The 26,136-nt window shown below is 42.9% G+C and overlaps 1 protein-coding gene across 2 annotated transcripts in view; it reads right to left on the reverse strand.

Moving 5' to 3' along the window:
- The window catches only part of MEI1 (meiotic double-stranded break formation protein 1), a 1,359,645-nt gene that overhangs the window by 279,954 nt on the left and 1,053,555 nt on the right, over window positions 1-26,136 (reverse strand). For both annotated transcript variants that reach the window (XM_077277434.1, XM_077277433.1), the window contains one exon: window positions 6,070-6,174. In XM_077277434.1, coding sequence (XP_077133549.1) covers window positions 6,070-6,174 — 105 coding nt within the window. The remainder of the gene's footprint in view (window positions 1-6,069; window positions 6,175-26,136) is intronic.

The following is a 26,136-nucleotide window of genomic DNA, read 5'->3' on the forward strand; positions in this document are numbered from 1 at the left end:
GGCTCTGCGTTATAAACTTCTGTGAAGCACTTGGGGGTTGAAAGTGCTCAACACACATCTAGATAAGTTCCTTCGGGGGTCTAGTTTCCAAAATGGGGTCACTTGTGGGGTGTTTCTACTGTTTAGGCACATCAGGGGCTCTGCAAATGCAACGTGATGCCCGCAGACCATTCCATCAAAGTCTGCATTTCAAATGTCACTACTTCACTTCCGAGCCCTGACGTGCGCCCAAACAGTGGTTTACCCCCACATATGGGGTACCAGCACACTCACGACAAACTGGGCAACAACTACTGGGGCCCAATTTCTCCTGTTACCCTTGTGAAAATAAAAAATTGCATGCTAAAACATCTTTTTTGAGGAAAGAAAAATGATTTTTTATTTTCACGGCTCTGCGTTGTAAACTTCTGTGAAGCACTTGGGGGTTGACCGTGCTCATCACACATCTAGATAAGTTCCTTGGGGGGTCTAGTTTCCAAAATGGGGTCACTTGTGGGGTGTTTCTACTGTTTAGGCACATCAGGGGCTCTGCAAATGCAATGTGACGCCCGCAGACCATTCCATCAAAGTCTGCATTTCAAATGTCACTACTTCCCTTCCGAGCCCCGGCATGTGCCCAAACCGTGGTTTACCCCCACATATGGGGTATCAGCGTACTCAGGAGAAACTGGACAACAACTTTTGGGGTCAAATTTCTCCTGTTACCCTTGCAAAAATAAAAAATTCTGGGCTAAAAAAATATTTTTGAGGAAAGGAAACACATTTATTATTTTCACGGCTCTGCGTTATAAACTTCTGTGAAGCACTTGGGGGTTCAAAGTGCTCACCACACATCTAGATAAGTTCCCTTGGGGGTCTAGTTTCCAAAATGGAGTCACTTGTGGGGAGTTCCTACTGTTTAGGCACATCAGGGGCTCTGCAAACGCAACCTGACGCCCGCAGAGCATTCCATCAAAGTCTGCATTTCAAAACGTCACTACTTCCCTTCCGAACCCCGACGTGTGCCAAAACAGTGGTTTACCCCCACATATGGGGTATCAGCGTACTCAGGAGAAACTGGACAACAACTTTTGGGGTCCAATTTCTCCTGTTACCCTTGGGAAAATAAAAAATTGTGGGCTAAAAAATCATTTTTGAGAAAAGAAAAATTATTTTTTATTTTCATGGCTCTGCGTTATAAACTTCTGTGAAGCACTTGGGGATTCAAAGTGCTCACCACACATCTAGATTAGTTCCATGGGAGGTCTAGTTTCCAAAATGGGGTCACTTGTGCGGGAGCTCCAATGTTTAGGCACACAGGGGCTCTCCAAACGCGACATGGTGTCCGCTAATGATTGGAGCAAATTTTCCATTCAAAAAGCCAAATGGCGTGCCTTCCCTTCCGAGCCCTGCCGTGCTCCCAAACAGTGGTTTACCCCCACATATAAGGTATCATCATACTCAGGAAAAACTGGACAACAACATTTGGGGTCCAATTTCTCCTATTACCCTTGGGAAAATAAAAAATTCTGGGCTAAAAACAATTTTTGAGGAAAGAAAAATTATTTTTTATTTTCACGGCTCTGCGTTATAAACTTCTGTGAAGCACCTGGGGGTTATAAGTGCTCACTATGCATCTAGATAAGTTCCTTGGGGGGTCTAGTTTCCAAAATGGGGTCACTTGTAGGGGAGCTCCAATGTTTAGGCACACAGGGGCTCTCCAAACGCGACATGGTGTCCGCTAACGATTGGAGCTAATTTTCCATTCAAAAAGTCAAATGGCATGCCTCCCCTTCCGAGCCTTGCCGTGCACCCAAACAGTGGTTTACCCCCACATATGAGGTATCGGCGTACTCAGGATAAATTGCCCAACAAATTTTAGGATCCATTTTATCCTATTGCCCATGTGAAAATGAAAAAATTGAAGCTAAAAGAAATATTGTGTGAAAAAAAAAGTACTTTTTCATTTTTACAGATCAATTTGTGAAGTACCTGAGGGTTTAAAGTGCTCATTATGCTTCTAGATAAGTTCCTTGGGGAGTCTAGTTTCCAAAATGGGGTCACTTGTGGGGAAGCTCCAATGTTTAGGCACACAGGGGCTCTCCAAACGTGACATGGTGTCTGCTAGCGATGGAGATAATTTTTCATTCAAAAAGTCAAATGGCGCTTCTTCCCTTCCGAGCCTTACCATGTGCCCAAACAGTGGTTTACCCCCACATGTGAGGTATCGGTGTACTCAGGAGAAATTGTCCAACAAATTTTAGGATCCATTTTATCCTGTTGCCCATGTGAAAATGAAAAAATTGAGGCTAAAATAATTTTTTTGTGAAAAAAAAGTACTGTTTCGTTTTTACGGATCAATTTGTTAAGCACCTGGGGGTTTAAAGTGCTCACTATGCTTCTAGATAAGTTCCTTGGGGGGTCTAGTTTCCAAAATGGGGTCACTTGTGGGGGAGCTCCAATGTTTAGGCACACGGGGGCTCTCCAAACGCGACATGGTGTCCGCTAAAGATTGGAGCCAATTTTTCATTGAAAAAGTCAAATGGCGCTCCTTCCCTTCCGAGCCTGCCGTGCGCCCAAACAGTGGTTTACCCCCACATGTGAGGTATCAGCGTACTCAGGACAAATTGGACAACAACGTTCGTGGTCCAGTTTCTCCTTTCACCCTTGGGAAAATAAAAAATTTTTCGCTAAAAGATCATTTTTGTGACTAAAAAGTTAAATGTTCATTTTTTACTTCCATGTTGCTACTGCTGCTGTGAAACACCTGAAGGGTTAATAAACTTCTTGAATGTGGTTTTGAGCACCTTGAGGGGTGCAGTTTTTAGAATGGTGTCACTTTTGGGTATTTTCAGCCATATAGAACCCTGAAACTGACTTCAAATGTGAGGTGGTCACTAAAAAAAATGGTTTTGTAAATTTTGTTGTGAAAATGAGAAATCACTGGTCAAATTTTAACCCTTATAACTTCCTAGCAAAAAAAAAATTTGTTTCCAAAATTGTGCTGATGTAAAGTAGACATGTGGGAAATGTTATTTATTAACTATTTTGTGTCACATAACTCTCTGGTTTAACAGAATAAAAATTCAAAATGTGAAAATTGCGAAATTTTCAACATTTTTGCCAAATTTCCGTTTTTTTCACAAATAAACTCAGAAATTATCGACCTAAATTTACCACTATCATGAAGCCCAATATGTCACGAAAAAACAGTCTCAGAATCGCTACGATCCGTTGAAGCGTTCCTGAGTTATTACCTCATAAAGGGACACTGGTCAGAATTGCAAAAAACGGCAAGGTCATTAAGGCCAAAATAGGCTGGGTCATGAAGGGGTTAAGGTTTCCACGGTAGGCGAGAGTCTGATATGTTGGGGTAGAGAGTTACAGAGTAGAGCAGATGCGGGGAGAAATCTTGTATGCGATTGTAGGAAGAGGAGATTATCTTCCTCTGTTGTTTTATGTGATATTGTTATTCTGCAATGTCTTGTATTGCCTGTGCAAGTCCCCTCTAAAATGTAAAGTGTTTTGGAATATGTTGGCGCTATAGAAATAAAATTATTATTATTATTATTGTTAATAATAATCTTCCCTATCCTGAGCCCATAATTGGTATACTGTCACCCATCCTGAGCCCCTTTCTGGCATATTGTTCCCCATCCTGGTCTAATGTCCACCATCCTGGGTCCCTTTCAGTAATAATGTCATCAATCCTAGGCCCCATCCTGGTAATAATATCCGCCATCCTGGGCCCCGTTCAGTAATAATGTTCCTCATCCTGCGCCCTTTCCTGATATAATGTTCCTCTCCCTGGGTCCCTTTTGGTATAATGTTCCCCATCCTTGGCCCATTCATGGTATACTGCCACCCATCCTGGACCCCTTTCTTGCATATTGTTCCCAATCCTGGGCCCCTTTCTTATATGATGTCTTCCATCCTGGTCCCCTTCCAGTAATAATGTCCCCCATCCTAGACCCCTTCCTGATATAATATCCCCCATCCTGGTATAATATCTCCCATCCTGAGCCCCTTTTGATATAATATTCCCCATCCTAGACTCCTTCCTGGTATACTGTCACCCATCCTGGGTCCCTTCCTGACATATTGTTCATCATGCAGGACCTTTTTCTTGGGTAATGTCTGCCATCCTGGGCAACTTCCAGTAATGATATCTGGCACCTTGAGCCCCTTTCAAGTAATAATGTTCCCCATCCTAGGCCCCTTCCTTGTATAATGTCCACCATTCTGAGCCTCTTCCAGTAATAATGTCCCCCATTGTGGGCCCCTTCTAGTTATAATATCCTCCAGTCTGCCTCTCTTCTCCAACACATTTAAAAAAAATAAACTATTCTTTCTATCTTCCACTGCTCCCGTTATGAGTCCTTTTCTAAAGTCGGTGCAGAGGCCGGCAGCTGACTTCACTGTGTCAGCCTGGGAAACAAATGACATCACTGTCATGGGCTGCCAGAGACGAGCATGTCGGTGACATCTTCCTCCTTCTGATCAGCTGGTGGCATGTATTACACTGCAGGGTTCTGGCTGGTCTTTGCGCCACAATACATTTCAGCTGAACATGCGTCCTCAGAACTGCTGCCCATTATTACCCAAAAAGTTATTTATTCTTGTAAATGAGGCATATGAGAGGGAGATAATTATTCACGGAAAAAAATGTTTTATTTTGATTAACAATCCAGCAACCCCATATTTCCATTTCCTTCCTACATTGCAAAAAGACTCAAATACACTTCCACAAAGGAAGGATGACTTAATTTACTAGCCATTTAAAAGAATATATGGATAGACAAATTACAAAGATTTGTAGGCACCATAGCGTATAATGAAGGTGCCAAGGTCTGCAAAATGTTAAGAAATGTGTAGGGTGGGCTGTAAGTTTGAATGCGGGTTTGCTTGCAAAGGATTACTTTATGGGGTAGAGGGAGGAAAATGAAGGAATTACAAAAGAAAAAAGGTGGTAAGATACTCCCTTATTTCCTACCACTGCTCATGGCTGGAATTTTTGGCCCTAAAAACTTCGTATGGTGGTCGGTGGATAGTTTTTAGAAGCAAAGTCATGAGAGTTTGTAGGTTATTTTTTGATAATAAAAGCTAGCACCATTCGTTCACCCAGTATAATAGTGTTCTGTTTTATTTGTTTGTCCATTTATAACACCCTGGTCATCCATAAGGTACAATGCTGAGTAAAGGCAGTCTTGGTTTCAGCATTAGAATTTGTAATTTTACCGTATACATAAGGAAAGCCTGCAGCAGAAAGAAGAAGACTGCTCAAAGACATTATTGCACTGTCTATACTAAAGAGAAGAAAATGAGAGGCAAGGTCAGGAGCCTTGCAGCACCTATGCTAACTTTAAAGGGAAACTGTCACCCCAAAATTTGCCTATAAGCTAAGGCCACCGGCATCAGGGGCTTATCTACAGCATTCTGTAATGCTGTAGATAAGCCCCTGATGTAACCTGAAAGATAAGAAAAGCATGTTAGATTATGCTCACCCAGGGGCAGTTCCGGTGCGGTCCGGTCCAATGGGCGTCGCGGTCCGGGTCCAGCTCCTCCCATCTTTATACGATGACGTCCTCTTCTTTGCTTCCTAATGCTGCTCCTGCCCAGGCGTTCTTTATCTGCCCTGTTGAGGGCAGAGCAAAGTACTGCAGTGCACAGGTGCCGGGCCTCTCTGACCTTTCCCAGTCAGGGAAGGAGGTAGGAGAATCGAACCTGCTTCTGTGATTGATTTTTGTGGTTCCAGGGAGAAACAAAACTCTTCTGATGTAGGGCATTGAGCTATGTATTATATACACTGTAGAGCACACCCAACAGGGGAGGCAGGGGCCACTGAATAAACACGGCTTTCTCTTGTCTACAAACTGTCCAGCTCGGAATCGGCCGCCATAGGGCACAATAAAATGTTGTTCACTACAATGTTACAACTGATTCCAGAAGGAAAAAAAGCAGAACCAGTAGGTAGCATTTGACAAATGTGAACATAGCTTTGCAAGCGCACACGGAAACATTGTGTTATCCAGAGGTATATTTCTGCATTATAGGTAGAGTAGGTAGAGTTAGTGCACCTAAATTGCTTACCATTGTAGAACAGCTTAAAATTTGTTCCATCTAGAACAATTTCAGGTTGACTTTTCTGCTGCAACAGGCATAGAAGGGTGAGAATTGACGGCAATGTCTGCTCTCCTGAAAAAGAAAAAATACTATCAATAATAGTAATGATAGATTATATTATTGCCACATTATACAGTATATATTGTGCCATATTTTATATAATATTGACAATAATTTACACTTAACCCTGCTCTAAATATAAGGTATACTAATCATTTCAACATTTGCAGTACATGTATAGTGGTGTGCAAAAGTATTCATCCAATTTGGCATTTTTTGTGTCTTCCTACCTCACAACCTGGAATTTCACAAATTTTTTTTTTGAGGGTTTGCATCAGTCCATGTAAAGAATATGCCCACAATTGTGAACATTTGGTTTTCTTTCTTTGTGAAGCAAGAAACAAATAGGACAAAATAACTGAAAACTTTGCTGTGCATAACTATTCACCCCAGTAAAGTCAGTACTTTACATAGTTACATAGTTACATAGTTATTAAGGTTGAAGGAAGACTTTAAGTCCATCTAGTTCAACCCATAGCCTAACCTAACATGCCCTAACATGTTGATCCAGAGGAAGGCAAAAAAAAACCATGTGGCAAAGAGTAAGCTCCACATTGGGGAAAAAAATTCCTTCCCGACTCCACATATGGCAGTCAGACTAGTTCCCTGGATCAACGCCCTATCAAGGAATCTAGTGTATATACCCTGTAACATTATACTTTTCAAGAAAGGCATCCAGTCCCCTCTTAAATTTAAGTAATGAGTCACTCATTACAACATCATACGGCAGAGAGTTCCATAGTCTCACTGCTCTTACAGTAAAGAACCCGCGTCAGTTATTATGCTTAAACCTTTTTTCCTCCAGATGTAGAGGATGCCCCCTTGTCCCTGTCTCAGGTCTATGATTAAAAAGATCATCAGAAAGGTCTTTGTACTGTCCCCTCATATATTTATACATTAAAATAAGATCACCCCTTAGTCTTCGTTTTTCCAAACTAAACAGCCCCAAGTGTAATAACCTATCTTGGTATTGCAGACCCCCCAGTCCTCTAATAACCTTGGTCGCTCTTCTCTGCACCCGCTCTAGTTCAGCTATGTCTTTCTTATACACCGGAGACCAGAACTGTACACAGTATTCTAAGTGTGGTCGAACTAGTGACTTGTATAGAGGTAAAATTATGTTCTCCTCATGAGCATCTATGCCTCTTTTAATACATCCCATTATTTTATTTGCCTTTGTAGCAGCTGCCTGACACTGGCCACTGAATATGAGTTTGTCATCCACCCATACACCCAGGTCTTTTTCATTGACGGTTTTGCCCAGAGTTTTAGAATTAAGCACATAGGTATACATCTTTATAAATCTGTATGAGCTTTCCACATCTTGCCACTGAGATTATTGCCCATACCTCAAGCCAAAACACCTCCAGCTCCTTTAAATTAGGTGGTTTCTTCTGGTGAACAGCAATCTTCACATCTGACAGTTTCTCAAGTGGATTTAGGTCTGGGTTCTGACTAGGCCACTCCAAAACATATACAAGTTTCCCTATAAGCCACTCAAGTGTTGCTTTAGCATGATGCTGCCACCACCATGTTTCACTGTGGGGATGGTGAGTTGTGTTGATTTGGCGCCAGACATAGCGTTTACCTTGGTGGCCAAAAAGTTCAATTTTGTTCTTACCTGACCACAGCACCTTACTCCATACATTTGGGGAGTCTCCAATATGTATTTTGCGAATTCAAAATGAGCCTTACAATTTTTGTGTGTAAGTAAATGCTTTTTTCATCCCATTTTTCCATAAAGGCCATTTCTATGGAGTGTATGGCTTATTCTTGTCATATGGACAGATATTCTTAACTCTGCTTGGGAGCTCTGCAGCTCCTTCAAGGCCACCGTTTGTCTCTGTGCTGCCCCTCTGATTAATACCCACCTTGTCCAGGCTGAGAGTTTTGGTCGGCGACTCTCGACATATTTTTTATGGTACCATGTTCTTTCCATTTATGTGTATTTACTGACAGATTATGTGACACTCAGATTGCCTACTGGTAGACTTCCTTTCACTAAACATGTGACTTGAAGGTAAGTGCTTGTGTAAGGGGTTGCAGGGGACAGCTTATACCCTGCACTTGCTTCTATGTCCCTGAAAGTGCTGGTACATCTCATATATTTGGTATATTCTGAAATATATATATACATATATATATATACAGTATATATATATATATATATATATATATATATATATACGGTATATATATAATTCTGTCGTATAATGCCTTTTATCATAATGCTGCTAATGTACATTGTTCCTGTACTGTACAGATATAGGGAAAGAGTGGTACTTAGATTAGCTCACTAGAGGGGGCACAATAGGTTAAGATAGGAGCTAGTTAATTAGGAGGGGCCATCTGGGATAAGTTAAGAGAGCTTTCTGCATTTAGTTAGTAGGGCCTAGGACGAAACGGACAGGGAGCTCCTGAAGGTAGTTAGGCTGGCCAGACAGAGCGCTGCGATACCGGAGAAGAAGGTACGACCCTGCAATATTTCTGGGGGTGTACGGGACGACACAGGGAAAGGAAAGGTTATGATGTGTGAAGGATCCTGTGTTGTACCTGTGATTGACCTGGATGAGCTGAGACAAGAAATAAGTAAAGTTGTTCGTTTGAAAATGAATTTGGACTCTGCCTGTCTTTGCACGATATTTGAGAAAAGAAACCCCCAACAGATTGGAGAGAACTCGGATGTGCAAGTAAGTGAGCCATCCCCCACACAACAGAGGGACAATGCATTTATGTGATGGAGGGCCAGGGTGTGCAAGTACTATCACCCTCAGCCACGACTACATCCCTGGCCTTCGTTTCACTTGCACCAGAAATGTTTAGGGCTTTCATAGCAAAAGGGGTGAATATATGCACTTGCCAGTTTTTAGTTATTTGATCCTATAACTTAGACTATTTAGTGCTAATGAATCACACACAAATCAGAATACAAAAATATTTAAACGCAGGTTGTAATGTAACAAAATAGGTAAAAAGCCAATACTTTTGCAAGCCACTGTATATTCGGGGGATTTCTACTCTGTGATATCGATGTGCCTTACAGGTAAACTATCAACATGTTGTCCCATTTGGACATAGTGGTACGAATGATTTAGGAGATTTTCTTCCAGTCAAAATTATTTATATATTTATATATTTTGACAAAATCAAAGTACTGGCAAAGTACTGTAGAGGAGATTTGTATCACTGCGGTTGTTAGCTTCAGTGATATGAACCTAGGAAAAAGCTCCACCACACTAAGTGGTGAGAGGAGTTAATCGGCCATGTTTAGGGCTAGGTTGAGTGAACAGCTGAAGAGTGGATGGAGTCCAGAGGATAAATATACAGCCTTCTGGCTCATTCAGTGTTGGGTGTTTCTGGAGGTGCAAACTCTAGAGCTATGTTTTTCTTATAAGGAAAGCTGAACTTTTTTGTTGTTTGTTCCTGAGCAGATGGATCTCTGCAGCAACACAGACTGTGCCATACGTTATGTTTTTGTTTTCTCGTTAGGCCAGAAAGGCCGTGTTTGTTTTGCCAAAGCTGCAGTAGTTTAAGCAGTAATAAACCAGTGGAAGATTTTAAAAGACAGTGTTCCTGTGTCTACCTCTATATGCAGTCAAGTACAGTAAGTCCAGGGCCGGACTGGGACTAAAATTCAGCCCTGGCATTTGAAGTTACACAGGCCCACTTGTCACATGGTGACTGTATAATATATTTGCACACTTGTAGGCAGTGCCGGTTTTAGGCAAAGTGGAGCCCTAAATGCTAACGTATTGCACATGACACAAAAGCATTTCGTTTGTATTTACATGCGCTGATCTCAGGCCGCTAAATGAGTTTGATCGACAATACTGACGTTGTTCAACGCTTATTTCCTGGCCTCTTTCCACCAGCTGAGGAATAATGATGGGACAGATCGATCACTAATAGATCACTAACAGATCACTATACAGTATCATGTTATCAGCAGCACATCTACAGTTTACACCGGCGATGTGCTGCTGAGTACAATGGTTTTTTTCCAGCAAAAACAATCTGAATATGCAGCATTTTACTTGTTTAGTAAAATACACCCCATAGTCCGCCATATATTATAATGTGCACCACAGTCCTCCATATAGTATAATACACTCCCTATAGTCCTCCATATATTAAAATACACTGCTCAGTCCTCCATATAGCATAATACACTCCCCATAGTGCTCCATATAGTATAATGCACAGCCATAGTCATCCATGTAGTACAATTCACTTCCCATAGTATAATGCACCCCATAGTTCTTCATATACACTCATCGGCCACTTTATTAGGTACACCATGCTAGTAACAGGTTGGACCCCCTTTTGCCTTCAGAACTGCCTCAATTCTTCGTGGCATAGATTCAACAAGGTGCTGGAAGCATTCCTCAGAGATTTTGGTCCATATTGACATGATGGCATCACACAGTTGCCGCAGATTTGTCGGCTGCACATCCCAAAGATGCTCCATACAAGGCAGGATGGATCCATGCTTTCATGTTGTTTACGCCAGATTCTGACCCTACCATCCGAATGTCGCAGCAGAAATCGAGACTCATCAGACCAAGCAACGTTTTTCCAATCTTCTACTGTCCAATTTCGATGAGCTTGTGCAAATTGTAGCCTCAGTTTCCTGTTCTTAGCTGAAAGGAGTGGTACCCGGTGTGGTCTTCTGCTGCTGTAGCCCATCTGCCTCAAAGTTCGACGCACTGTGCGTTCAGAGATGCTCTTAGGCCTACCTTGGTTGTAACGGGTGGCGATTTGAGTCACTGTTGCCTTTCTATCAGCTCGAACCAGTCTGCCCATTCTCCTCTGACCTCTGGCATCAACAAGGCATTTCCGCCCACAGAACTGCCGCTCACTGGATTTTTTTTCTTTTTCGGACCATTCTCTGTAAACCCTAGAGATGGTTGTGCGTGAAAATCCCAGTAGATCAGCAATTTCTGAAATACTCAGACCAGCCCTTCTGGCACCAACAACCATGCCACGTTCAAAGGCACTCAAATCACTTTTCTTCCCCATACTGATGCTCGGTTTGAACTGCAGGAGATTGTCTTGACCATGTCTACATGCCTAAATGCACTGAGTTGCCGCCATGTGATTGGCTGATTAGAAATTAAGTGTTAACAAGAAGTTGGACAGGTGTACCTAATAAAGTGGCCAGTGAGTGTATATATATATATATATATATATAACCTTGAAGTCAATGCTGAAGAAGATCCTGGAGAAGGATGGTCGAGATTGGGATTGCCTCCTATCATACCTACTTTATTCCATCAGGGAAGTCCCATAGGCCTCTAAGGGGTTCTCACTGTTCGAGCTGCTGTATGGACGGCACCACCAGGGACTTCTAGATGTTGCCAAGAAAACTTGGGAGGCAGAAGTTACACCCCACCGGACCATCATAGAGCATGTGCCCCAAATGCAAGACTGAATCACAAGGGTAATGCCGATTGTGAAGAAGAGTCTCCTTCAAGCACAAGAAGCCCAGGCGAGGGTCAACAACAGGCCCGTGAGTCAGAGACAGCTTAGCCCTGTGGATCGGGTGCTCGTGTTGATCCCCACCGTGGAAAGTAAATTCCTGGCCAAGTGGCAAGGGCCATACCAGGTGGTCGAGAACTCGAGTGATGTCAACTATAAGGTCCACCAACCAAGGAAAAGGAAGCTGTACCAAGTGTACCACATCAAACTTCTGAAACCGTGGTGGGACAGGAATCCAGTAGAAGCAATGTGCCTACGGGCCCATCCTGAAGCCAAGGTCAAGGATTTCACAGTAGCAGAGACACTGTAAGTGGCCCAGAAACAACAGTGCCATGAGTTGCTTCAGCAGAACTGAGACCTGCTTTCAGAGTTACCAGGATGTACACAGGTGATGGAGCACGAGATCCTGACTGAACCACATGTGAGGGTGAACCAAAGGCTGTATCGGATTCCAGAAGCTCGCCGTGAGGTGATCTGCCAGGAGGTGAAGAGAGTGTTGAGCCTGGGTGTCATTGAGGAGTAAAAGAGCGTCTGGTCCAGCCCTATTGTCCTGGTACCAAAGCCAAATGAAGAGTGGCGCTTCTGTAACGATTACAGGAAGCTCAATGAGGTGTCCAAGTTTGATGCGCATCCGATGCACTGAGTCAATGAGCTTATTGAGAGTTTGGGTCAGGCAGGTACATCACCAATGTGGACCTAACAAAAAGGGTACTGGCAAATTCTCCTGTCTTTAAGTGCCAAGGAGAAGACAGCCTTCTCTCCACCTGATGGGTGCTTTCAATATACCCAGATGCCGTTCGGACTACAAGGAGCCCCAGCTACCTTTCAGAGGGATAAGGACCGGATACTTGTCCCACACAAGAAGTACGCTTACTTAGACAACATTGTGATCTTCAGCCCGGATTGGGGAAGTTGCCTGCAGAAGGTCCAGGTGGTACTCGATGCACCAAGGAAAGCTGGGTTTAACATAAACCCAAAGAAGTGCGCCCTCGGGAAAGAGGAGGCAAAGTACTTGGGCTACATTGTTGGAAGGGATGAGATAAAATCACAAATAGACAAAGTGGAGGCAATCCAAAAGTGGCCACAGCCGGTCCCCAAAAAACAGGTTAGGGCGTTTCTTGGAATTGTGGGATATTATCAGTAGTGTTGAGCGATACCTTCCGATATTTGAAAGTATAGGTATCGGATTGGATCGGCTGATATCCAAAAAATATCGGATATCGCCGATACCGATACCCGATACCAATACAAGTCAATGGGACACAAATATCGGAAGTGATCCTGGATGGTTCCCAGGGTCTGAAGGAGAGGAAACTCTCCTTCAGGCCCTGGGATCCATATTCATGTAAAAAATAAAGAATAAAAATAAAAAATATGGATATACTCACCCTCGGACGAGCCCTGGCTGTCACCGCTGCAAGTGTCTGCCTCCGTTCCTAAGAATGCAGAGTGAAGGACCTTCGATGACGTCGCGGCTTGTGATTGGTCGCGTGACCGCTCATGTGACCGCTCACGCGACCAATCACAAGCCGCGACGTCATCGCAGGTCCTACACTCACTGCATTCTTAGGAACGGAGGCTGCCGGTTGCACCGCTAAGGTCCAGGGTCCGCCGGAGGGGTGAGTATATCCATATTTTTTATTTTTATTCTTTATTTTTTACATGAATATGGATCCCAGGGCCTGTAGGAGAGTCTCCTCTCCTCCAGACCCTGGGAACCATACGCACCGCACACGCCTGGGAACTTATAGGAACTTCCGATTCCGATATCACAAAAATATCGGAAGTCGGTATCGGAATTCCGATACAGCGAATATCGGCAGATACCCGATATTTGCAGTATCGGAATGCTCAACACTAATTATCAGCAATTTATCCCGAACTTCACCAAGATAGCTGCCCCTCTGACTGATCTTCTCAAGGGCACAACATCGACGATAGTCAAATGGTTATTTGAAGTGGAGATAGCATTCCAGGAGTTGAAGCTCGTCCTGTGCGGACAGCCAGTCTTAGTCACACTAGACTTCATAAAGGAGTTTGTGCTCCAGACGGATGCCTGCGAAGCTGGTTTAGAAGCTGTGCTGTCCCAGGTAATAGATGGCGACGAACATCCTATACCTGAGTAGGAAACTCTCCTCCTGTGAGAAGAACTATGCTATCGTGAAGAAAGAGTGCTTGGCCATCAAGTGGGCAATTGACACCCTGAGATACTACCTGTTAGGCAGAAGGTTCAGGCTAATATCTTATCATACACCCTTAAAATGGATGAGGGAAAAGAAGGGAAAGAATGCCCAGGTAACTAGGTGGTTTCTGGCGCTTCAGGACTTCACTTTCAATGTGGAGGACAGGCCAGGGAGGTTGCATGGGAACGCATATGCCCTGTACAAAGTCCCTGCTTAGCCAGTGAAAGTGCCAAAACACCCAGCTTTGGGCAGAGGGGGGAATATGTGACAGAGTCACTGGTGAAGTGATGGAGGGGAGATACGTGTCACTGCGCATGATGGCGTCAGTGATGTAAAACCAGGGTAGTTTCCTCCAGCACACTACATGTTGAGAGGATTAAATGAGAGTTATATTATGGGCTGGTTTTAGAGGACCTCCATAGAGCGGGTGGGAGGGGCTCCCCCGAATCTCCACCTGCAGTGTCCTGACAGGACCTGTGTGATGTCGAGATCATGTGATGAACCACATGATGGAGGAGTTACATTGTCTGGGCTTAAATGGCTGACTGCCAGAACTTTCAGTGTTCAGTGTGGGACTGGAAAGAGAGCACTCCAGGAAAGTATGTGCTAAATCTGAACCTTGGAGATTGCTGCCTGTTAGTGCGCTGATCCCCTCTAGGAAAATGACTGTATTTCTTTTGTTTATTTGTTTTGCTGTTTCGTCCAGAGGGCCATGGTTACTTTCCCAAGCTTGGTTTATGCTGTCTACAATGAACCAAGCCTTTTCTGTGTCCAGCCGAGTGAGCCGCTCTACCACAATGTATATATATTAGAGATCCAATGTGCCAGTCATGAAAAATCCAGAGTAGAAGTCATTTGAAAACCAGTGTGTGTTCATGCACTTAGACTGCTTTTTACAACTGCATTACCACCACCCTAGTGCACTTCCAGAATGGTTTCAAAACTGTTTTTACAATAAATTTCTCATGACTATTTTATTTTTTGGGGAAGCAATGGCCAATTCAGCCATAACTGTGCTGTTAACAGATTCCTTTTAATGGTAAATATGGTATAAAACTACCTCCTTTTGGTGCTACTTGGACAACCTTTTGAAATATCACTGGATTTTCACAATACAGATACAAGATCCAAGGGCAGTTGTAGAATTAGTTATATGGTTCTTCTTTCAAGGGCTGTTCCTTTGATGGACTGTAGACTTAACCAGGTTCACAAACCATATGTAAGGGAGCACCAGGGCCGTAGTCGTGGCTAAGACTAATGGCTCCTGCGTGCCCTGCCCTCCCACCACTTAAAAACAATGTCCCTTTGTAAATGTATTTGCCTCTCTGCTCTCTGCACCTTCAGGGTCTCTTTTGAGCTGCTGAAGACCCCCTCCATACAATTGCGCACAAACAGAGACACAGTCCACTTGCAACAATAAACAAATAACTTTACTTATTTCCTTTCGCAGCACATCCATATCAGATACAACATCAGTGTAGGGTTCCATGCAATTCACAACCTTCACTTTCCCTGTACTTTTCCTTACGCTTTCCAGTGGGTGCCCAGGTCATATCATTCCATCCGATACCGCAGCGTCCTCCCTGTTCAGCCTTACTACGTTTAGGGATTCCCTCTTCTGCTTAGTCCCAGGCAAAAGGGCATCTGCCCATGAAATAAGCTGCCACATGTTGAGCGACCTGCATCTCTGCTGTGGCTTTGGCTACAGCTTCTATTCCCACTGCTGCTGTCACTGCTGCCCTTCTGGCCCACTGGTCCTGGACGGCTGGGCTCCTTGCTTCAAACATTGCGGAGGCAACCGCATTGTAAGGGCTCTAAGGCCCTACTCTTCTAAACAGGAAAAACCCTCTATCTTAACCATAGCTGGCTCCTCCTAAATAACTATATCCTAATGTACCCCCATCTAGTATCATAACTGAGGCACTGCACCTTCACTAACAACTATGTACAAATAGCAGCGCTAGACACAGAATATCAAATACAACCATAAATACACGGTTTAACAACATTACAAGGCGACAATATACATACAATTAACCCGGGACGTGTTTGTGGTACAAGACCGCTTTTATAAGCCCCTTACACATACTCTATGCTCTACTTTCTGCTTGCAATCATATACCTGGTGACAGGTATCAAACTCTTTCACTCTTTGAATTTTAACATCTTTTAAGCTCATTGTTAATCATCACCCCTCATAAGAGAAATAATGTCTCCCTTTTTCTTTATATAGAAACAACTCCCTACCATTAAAAACAAAACCTATCCTACAAAAAAACTGTAGATGAATCTTCCACAAATATACTTTTATCCATCTACTTCATCCAGTTGTTTGAGCAGGCAGCCCTACCTTAAAACTACTCATCATATTATGTGGTCAATCTCTTTGGGCCATAGGTAGCCCATCTCCTGCTACGATCTCCAAAACTCACTTTCAGATTCTGCTACTCAGTACACCTCAAGCTCAAAAAAATAAATGACTAAGCCATACAATATGTAGAGCAGCAAAGATTCACACTACTTCCAAACTATTTAAATGTCTTCATGCCATATGCTTTGATACCTTAAGCAGGTGCTGAAAACATACAAAAATTATAATTTGAGTGTGTTTTCAACACCTGTCTATGATATCAAAACATATGGCATGAATACTTTTAGATTGTGTAGAATCTTTACCCACAACTTTAGGATAGCCATGCCTGTTATTGATATTATGAAACACATGGAGAACTTGGTCACTATAGTTCCTTAATACCCCATTTTTCCTTTCATTTTTCATTTTCTATTGTATATTTAAGTGGGCAAGTGAAACTATTTGACCTTTACTCAAAAACACCAACCATACTTTATAACTCTGCCGTTCTAATCAACAAAGGCCTCTACTCTATCAAAGATTTTTTTGCAGGATGATAAATTAGATCTTTTTAGGATTCTCGATCCATATTAGTTTGAAAAACTTTCAGAAAAAAACAAATACCCCTTTTTGGATGTTTGTATTCTTCTACTCTATTTATTCACAAGGTCAAAAGTGGCAAGTTTTTACTCATATTTTACTTCCTCTACTTCCATGAGTATAGTTTCTCCTTTAACCCCTTCTCCCGAAAGTCTGTTTTTATTTTTCTGACCAGGCATTTTACAATTCTGACCAGTGTCACAGTGATTCTGCCACTGTTATTTTGCAAAACAGTGTACTTCATGTTAGTGGTAAATTAATGCAGATATTTTTTATGTTTATTTGAAAATGTATTGGAATTTGAGACATTTGTAACATTTCACAATTTTCAAACTTGCAAATTACCTCTTCAGAGAGGAAGAGGACTTAAACTCTATAGTGCCACCTGTTGGAAAGATTTTCCAAGTCACAATCAACCCTTTAAAGAGTCTTGCAATATGACTTAGGATAAAAGCCAAATCAGAATCTCAATTTGCAGACACATTGTAGTTTTCAAACTTATAATTTTTATGCCCTTAACCCCTTTATCCCCAAGGGTGGTTTGCACGTTAATGACCGGGCCAATTTTTACAATTCTGACTACTGCCCATTCATAAGGTAATAACTCTGGAACGCTTCCATGGATCCCGGTGATTCTGACACTGTTTTCTCATGACATATTGTACTTCATGATGGTGGTAAAATTTCTTTGATGTAACTTGAGTTTATTTGTAAAAAAAACAAAACGGAAATTTGGCGAAAATTTAGAAAATTTAGTAATATTCCAACTCTGAATTTTCATGCCCTTAAATCACACAGATATGTCACAAAAATACTTAATAACTATTTCCAGCATGGCTACTTTATATCAGCACAATTTTGGAACAAAAATATTTTTTTGTTAGGAAGTTATAAGGGTTAAAAGTTAAACAACGATTTCTCATTTTTACAACACCATTTTTTCAGGGACCACATCACATTTGAAGTCACTTTGAGGGGTCTATATGATAGAAAATACCCAAGTGTGACACCATTTTAAAAACTGCACCCCTCAAGATTCTCAATACCACATTCAAGAAGTTCATTAACCCTTCTGGTGCTTCACAGGAATTTTTGGAATGTTTAAAAAAAATGAACATTTAACTTTTAACCCCTTCATGACCCAGCCTATTTTGGCCTTAATGACCTGGCCGTTTTTTGCAATTCTGACCAGTGTCCCTTTATGAGGTAATAACTCAGGAACGCTTCAACGGATCCTAGCGATTCTGAGACTGTTTTTTGTGACATATTGGGCTTCATGTTAGTGGTAAATTTAGGTCGATAATTTCTGAGTTTATTTGTGAAAAAAACGGAAATTTGGCAAAAATTTTGAAAATTTCGCAATTTTCACATTTTGAATTTTTATTTTGTTAAACCAGAGAGTTATGTGACACAAAATAGTTAATAAATAACATTTCCCACATGTCTACTTTACATCAGCACAATTTTGGAATGAAATTTTTTTTTTTGCTAGGAAGTTATAAGGGTTAAAATTTGACCAGTGATTTCTCATTTTTACAACAAAATTTACAAAACCATTTTTTTTTAGGGACCACCTCACATTTGAAGTCAGTTTGAGGGTTCTATATGGCTGAAAATACCCAAAAGTGACACCATTCTAAAAACTGCACCCCTCAAGGTGCTCAAAACCACATTCAAGAAGTTTATTAACCCTTCAGGTGTTTCACAGCAGCAGAAGCAACATGGAAGGAAAAAATGAACATTTAACTTTTTAGTCACAAAAATGATCTTTTAGCAACAATTTTTTTATTTTCCCAAGGGTAAAAGGAGAAACTGAACCACGAACGTTGTTGTCCAATTTGTCCTGAGTACGCGGATACCTCATATGTGGGGGTAAACCACTGTTTGGGCGCACGGCAGGGCTCGGAAGGGAAGGAACGCCATTTGACTTTTTTAATGAAAAATTGGCTCCAATCTTTAGCGGACACCATGTCGCGTTTGGAGAGCCCCCGTGTGCCTAAATATTGGAGCTCCCCCACAAGTGACCCCATTTTGGAAACTAGACCTCCCAAGGAACTTATCTAGTTGCATAGTGAGCACTTAAAACCCCCAGGTGCTTCACAGAAGTTTATAACGCAGAGCCGTGAAAATAAAAAATAATTTTTCTTTCCTCAAAAAAGATGTTTTAGCAAGCAATTTTTCATTTTCTTCGTGGTGTGTATAACCTTGTGCGTATTAAGCAGGGTGATGAATGGAAAACTGCATTTAATATGCCCGAAGGCCATTTTGAGTACTTGGTGATGCCTTTTGGACTTTCTAACGCTCCTTCTGTCTTTCAGTCCTTTATGCATGACATCTTCCGCGAATATCTGGATAAATTTATGATTGTGTATCTGGATGATATTCTGTTTTTTTCGGATGATTGGGAGTCCCATGTTAAGCAGGTCAGGATGGTGTTTCAGGTCCTGCGTGCCAATGCTTTATTTGTGAAGGGCTCAAAATGTCTTTTTGGAGTCCAGAAGGTCTCTTTTTTGGGTTTCATTTTTTCTCCTTCTGCTATTGAGATGGACCCAGTCAAGGTTCAGGCTATTCATGACTGGACTCAGCCTACATCTATTAAGAGTCTTCAGAAGTTCTTGGGTTTTGCTAATTTTTACCGTCGCTTCATCGCTAATTTTTCTGGTGTTGTTAAGCCATTGACGGATTTGACCAAGAAGGGTTCTGATGTTACTAATTGGTCTCCTGCGGCTGTGGAGGCCTTTCGGGAGCTGAAGCGCCGGTTTTCTTCGGCTCCGGTCTTATGTCAGCCAGACGTCTCCCTTCCTTTCCAGGTCGAGGTTGATGCTTCTGAGATTGGATCAGGTTGCGGTCAATCTAGTTACCACTTCCCCAGAGCTAGTAGTCTGTTCAGTTACTTAGCTAGTCCGACCTGCGATCCTTGCCACTAGGATCATAACAGGGTAAACCACTGTTTGGGTGCACGTCAGGGCTCGGAAGGGAAGTAGTGACATTTGAAATGCAGACTTTGATGGAATGGTCTGCGGGCATCACGTTGCATTTGCAGAGCCCCTGATGTGCCTAAACAGTAGAAACACCCCACAAGTGACCCCATTTTGGAAACTAGACCCCCCAAGGAACTTATCTAGATGTGTGGTGAGCACTTTCAACCCCAAAGTGCTTCACAGAAGTTTATAACGCAGAGCCGTGAAAATAAAAAATAATTTTTCTTTTCTCAAAAATTATGTTTTAGCAAGTAATTTTTTATTTTCGCCAGGGTAACAGGAGAAATTGGACGCCAATAGTTGTTGCCCAGTTTGTCCTGAGAACGCTGGTACCCCATATGTGGGGGTAAACCACTGTTTGTGCGCACGTCGGGGCTTGGAAGGGAGGGAGCACCATTAGACTTTTTGAACGCAAGATTGGCTGGAATCAATGGTGGTGCCATGTTGCGTTTGGAGACCCCTGATGTGCCTAAACAGTGGAAACCCCTCAATTCTAACTTCAACACTAACCCCAACACACCCCTAACCCTAATCCCAACTGTAGCCATAACCCTAATCACAACCCTAACCCCAACACACCCCTAACCACAACCCTAACCCCAACACACCCGTAACCCTAATCCCAACCCTAACCCTAATCCTAACCCTAATCCCAACCCTAACCCTAATCCCAACCCTAACCACAACTGTAACCCCACCACACCCCTAACCCTAACCATAACCCTAACCACAAGCCTAATCTTAACCCTATTTCCAACCCTAGCCCTAATTCCAACCCTAACTCTAATTCCAACCCTAACCCTAAGGCTATGTGCCCACGTTGCGGATTCGTGTGAGATTTTTCCGCACGATTTTTAAAAAATCCGCAGGTAAAAGGCACTGCGTTTTACCTGCGGATTTACAGCGGATTTCCAGTGTTTTTTGTGCTGATTTCACCTGCGGATTCCTATTGAGGAACAGGTGTAAAACGCTGCGGAATCCGCACAAAATTGACATGCTGCGGAAAATACAACGCAGCATTTTCGCACGGTATTTTCCGCACCATGGGCACAGCGGATTTGGTTTTCCATAGGTGTGTACATGGTACTGTAAACCTGATGGAAAACTGCTACAAATTCGCAGCGGCCAATCCGCTGCGGATCCGCGGCCAATCCGCTGCGGATCCGCAGCCAAATCCGCACTGTGTGCACATGCCCTAACCCTAACCCTACCCCTAACCCTACCCCTAACCCTACCCCTAACCCTAACCCTACCCCTAACCCTAACCCTACCCCTAGTGGAAAAAGAAAAAAAAATATTTTCTTTTTTTATTATTGTCCCTACCTATGGGGGTGATAAAGGGGGGGGGGTCATTTACTATTTTTTTTATTTTGATCACTGTGATAGGTTATATCACAGTGATCAAAATATACCTGGAATGAATCTGCCGTCCGGCAGATTCGGCGGGCGCACTGCGCATGCGCCCGCCATTTTGGAAGATGGCGGCGCCCATGGAGAAGACGGACGGACACCGGGAGGCCCGGTAAGTATGAGGGGGGGGATCTGAGCATGGGGGGTGGATCGGAGGACAGGGGGTGGCATCGGAGCACGGGGGAGTGGGCAGGAGGACGGGGGAGCGGACAGGACGACGGAGGGGAGCGGAGCACCGGACGGAGGACCGGGGAGGAGATCGGTGGTGGTGGGGGGGGTACATAAGTGTTTCCAGCCATGGCCGATGATATTGCAGCATCGGCCATGGCTGGATTGTAATATTTCACCAGTTTTTTAGGTGAAATATTACAAATCGCTCTGATTGGCAGTTTCACTTTCAACAGCCAATCAAAGCGATCGTAGCCACGGGGGGGTGAAGCCACCCCCCTGGGCTGAAGTACCACTCCCCCTGTCCCTGCAGATCGGGTGAAAATGGAGTTAACCATTTCACCTGATCTGCAGGGATGCGATCATTCCATGACGCCACATAGGTGTCATGGGTCGGATTGACACCGACTTTCATGTCGCCTACGTGGCGTCATGGGTCGGGAAGGGGTTAACAGGTAAAAGGAGAAATTGGACCCCAAAAAGTTGTTGTCCAATTTGTCCTGAGTACGCTGATACCCCACATGTGGGAGAAAACTACTGTATGGGCACACGTCGGGGCTCAGAAGGGAAGTAGTGACGTTTTGGAATGCAGACTTTGATGGAAGGTTCTGCGGGCATCATGTTGCGTTTGCAGAGCCCCTGATGTGCCTAAACAGTGGAAACCCCCCACAAGTGACCCCATTTTGGAAACTAGACCCCCCAAGGAACTTATCAAGAAGTGTGGTGAACACTTTTTACCCCCAAATGCTTCACAGAAGTTTGTAATGTAGAGCCGTAAAAATAAAAAATCATATTTTCTCCACAGAAATATTTTCGCCCCAATTTTTTATTTTCCCAAGGGTAATAGAAGAAAATGGATCCCAAGAGATATTATGCAATTTGTCCTGAGTACGCTGATACCCCGTATGTGGGGATAAACCACTGTTTGGGCACATGGCAGAGCTCAGAAGGGAAGGAGTGCCAGATTTTACTGTTATGGTTTGCAGGTACCATGACCCATTGGGAAAGCCCATGAGGTGCCAAAACAGCAAAACCCCCATAAGTGACCCCATTTTATGAACTACAGCTCTCAATGAATTCATCTAGGGGTGCAGTGATCATATTGACACCATGGGTGTTTCACAGAATTTTATACCATTGGGCAGCCATGCGGAGAGACTCAGGACAACGGAGCACTATTTGCCTATTCAAGTGAATGGGTCTGTGTACATGTCAGTGTGTTTCCACGGACCGTGTGTCCATGGGCAAAACACGCTGACATGTCCGTTTTTTAATGTCAGCACGGGCCACAAAGCATCCAGCACACGTGTATACGCATAACACACATGGATGTCATCCATGTGACACGCATCGGTGCCGGGGAAGAAGCATTACAGTAATCGCTGTTCCCTGGCACCGGGTGCTGAGCATGGCTCTCATCATTCTCCTCTGCTCTGCCGGCGATCGGCACAAACAGGGGAGAATGATTCTCCCCTGTTGGTGCCGGGTGTCAAACACGGCTCTCATCATTCTCCCCTGCTTGTGCCGATAGCTGGCAGAGCAGGGAAGAATAATGAGAGCCGTGTTCAGTACCCGACACCGGGGAACAGGGCTTACTGTAACGCTTCTTCCCTGTCATCCGTCCTTGTGGTACTGATGCGGCACACTTGTGGAATGCGTGTGCCGCAAGTATTACACAAACGGACACTGACATCTCCGGTACCGGAAATATTAGGACGTGTGAAAGAGAAATTATAGCGGGTTTTTATGTTTGGCTGCTGTCACACACTAAAAGACAGTTTTTATTGCAAAAAATAGTTTTTGCATCACCACATTTTGAGAGCTATAATTTTTTCATATTTTGGCCCACAGAGTCATGTGAGGTCTTGCTTTTGAGGTTTTGCTGGACGATTTGACGTTTTTATTGGTACCATTTTCGGGCACATGACATTTTTTGATCGCTTTTTATTCCTATTTTTGGGAGGCAGAATGAACAAAAACCAGCAAATCATGTATTTCTTTTTTTGGGGGGCGTTTAGGCTATGTTCACACGATGCGGTTTTCGCTGCGGATCTGCAGACGTTTTCCATGCAGGGTACAGTACAATGTTACCCTATGGAAAACAAAATTCGCTGTGCCCACTATCCTTTTTTCGGCGGAAAAAAAGAAGTAGCATGTCAATTCTTTCTGCGGATTCCGCAGCGGGTTTCCACCTGCACCAATAGGAAAATGCAGCTGGAAACCCGCAGTGGAATCCGCAATAGAAAAAGGACAGAAAACCGCAGTGAAAACCACCGCAGGTTTTGCACTGCGGTTTTGCAAAATCAGGACCTGAAAAATCCGCAGCAAAAAAAAGGACAGTGTGAACAAGCTCTTATACTATTTCACGTGTGGTAAAATTGATAAAGCAATTTTATTCTTCAGGTTAGTATGATTACAGCAATAACTCATTTATATCTTTTTTTTATGCCTGTGACCACTCCTGGCACTTAGTGCCAGGTGTCAGCTGTGAGATTCAGCTGAGACCCGGCCGCAATCGGCCGCACATCACCCGTGTGCGCGGCCGATCGGCGATGATATACTATCCCGTCCATGGTCAGATGGGCTCAGGGCACATGGACAGGATAGTACGTTTAATGTCAGAAAGGGGTTAAATTAGATGGTTATATTACAAAATTCTCAAAAAGAATTTTTATAGGGACGACATCACATTTGAAGTGACTTTCAGGAGCCTACATGACAGAAAATACCCAAAAGTGACACCATTTTAAAATCTGCACCCCTCAAAGTACTCAAAACCACATTCAATAAGTTTATTAGCATGAACTGAAGCAACATAGGAGAAAAAAAGGAACATTTTACATTTTACCTCAAAAAAAGTTGATTTAGCTCCAAATTTTGTATTTTCACAAGGGTAACAGGAGAAAATGGACTCTATAATTTGTTGTGCAATTTCTCTTGAGTACACTGATACCCGATATGTGGTGGAAAACCACTTTTTTGGGCACAATGCAGGACTGAGAAGGGAAGGAGCTGAAACAGATTACGGACGTCATGCTGAGAGCCCCTGATGTGCTTTAACAGTGGATAACCCCCACAACCTACCCAATTTTGCAAACTACACTCCTCAAGGAACGTATCTAGAGGTGTGGTGAGCACCTTGAACCCGCAGGTGGTTTACAGAAATGTATAATGTTGAGCTGTGAAAATGAAAAAAATACATTTTCCTGCAAAAAATGTTGTTTTGCCCCAAATTTTTAATTTTCACAATCATAACAAAAAAAAGAGACAAGACAATTTGTTGTTCAATTTCTTATGAGTACACCAATACCCTATGTGGAGGAAAACTACTGTTTGGGCACACAACAGGGTTCAGAAGGGAAGGAGCGCCAACTGAATTCTGGAGCTCAATTTTAGTTGGAATAGATTGAAGAGCCCTTGACATGCCAAAACAACAGAAACCTCCACAAGTAACTACACTGTGGAGACTACACCTCTTGCGGAATTCATCTAGGGGTGAAATGAGCATGTCTAACCTTCAGACCATTCACAAAATTGTATAACATTAGGCTGAGTAAGCGGAAAAATACAATTGTACAAAACAAAAGCAACAAAATGTTGCTTTTGACCCAAGCTTTTAACTTTCAAAAGGGATAATAGAAAAAAAATAATGGTACCATTTGTTACGCAATTTTTCCTGAGTACGCTAACACCCCATATGTGGTCAAAAACTACTTTTGACATGCAGTGCAAACATCAGAAGGGAAGAAGCGCAATATTGTAGTTATGATTTTGCTGGAATAGTTTGAAGGTATCATGTTACATTGGAAGAGCCCCTGAGGTGCCAGAACAGCATAACTCCCATAAGTGACCCCATTTTACAAACTATACCCCCCAATGAATTAATCTAGGGGTGCAGTGAGCATGTTGACCGCACATGTGCCTAACAGAATTTTACACCATTGGGAGGTAAAGAAAGAAATAATTACATTTTTACCTCTGAAATGTTGTTTTAGTCCCAAATTTTTAATTTTTTATAAGGGCTAATAGGAAAACATGGACCTCACAGTTTGTTGTGAAATTTCTCATGATTCTGACAATACCCTACATCTAATCAGGAATTATTTTTCAGGCACAGTGCAAAGCTCAGAAGGGAAGGAGCGCCATATTATAGTGCAGATTTTACTGTTATGGTTTGCGAGTGCCATGACCCACTGGGAGAGCTCCTGAGGTGCCAGAACAGCAGAACCCCCCCATAGGTGACCCCATTTTACAACTTACATTTCTCAATTAGTTCAACTAAGGGTGCAGTGATCAAATTGACAACACGGGTGTGTCACAGAATTTTACTCCATTGGGCGGTGAATAAAAAAATAAATAATTTTTACCACAAAAATTTAGTTTTAGCCCTAGGTTTTAGATTTCCACACAAAAGGAAATGGGTAAAGATGTGTCACACAATTTCTGCTGAATGTGGAAATACCCACACGGCAAAACTTGGGAAGGATGAGGAGCTATTTGACACCTGGAGCACAGATTTTCCTAGACTAGTTTGCGAACTCCATATACAGAACCACTAAGTGCTAAAAGAGCATAACCACCTCCCTCAACTGATCCCATTTTGGAAATTATACCCCTATGAGAATTCATCTACAGGTGTAGTGATGATTTGACTTCATGGAAGTTTTCCAGAAACAATCAGCAGTGAATGTTGCTGGATGAACATTGCAAATCTGCTATTGTAGTGCCCGTAAATTGTAGTGTTCATTACATAGTAACGCCCAGTACATTATGCTCAGCTCATGCTTCTGGAGCCACGCAC

The sequence above is a fragment of the Ranitomeya variabilis genome, chromosome 8 (assembly GCF_051348905.1).
Source record: "Ranitomeya variabilis isolate aRanVar5 chromosome 8, aRanVar5.hap1, whole genome shotgun sequence".
Classification (NCBI taxonomy): Eukaryota; Metazoa; Chordata; class Amphibia; order Anura; family Dendrobatidae; genus Ranitomeya; species Ranitomeya variabilis.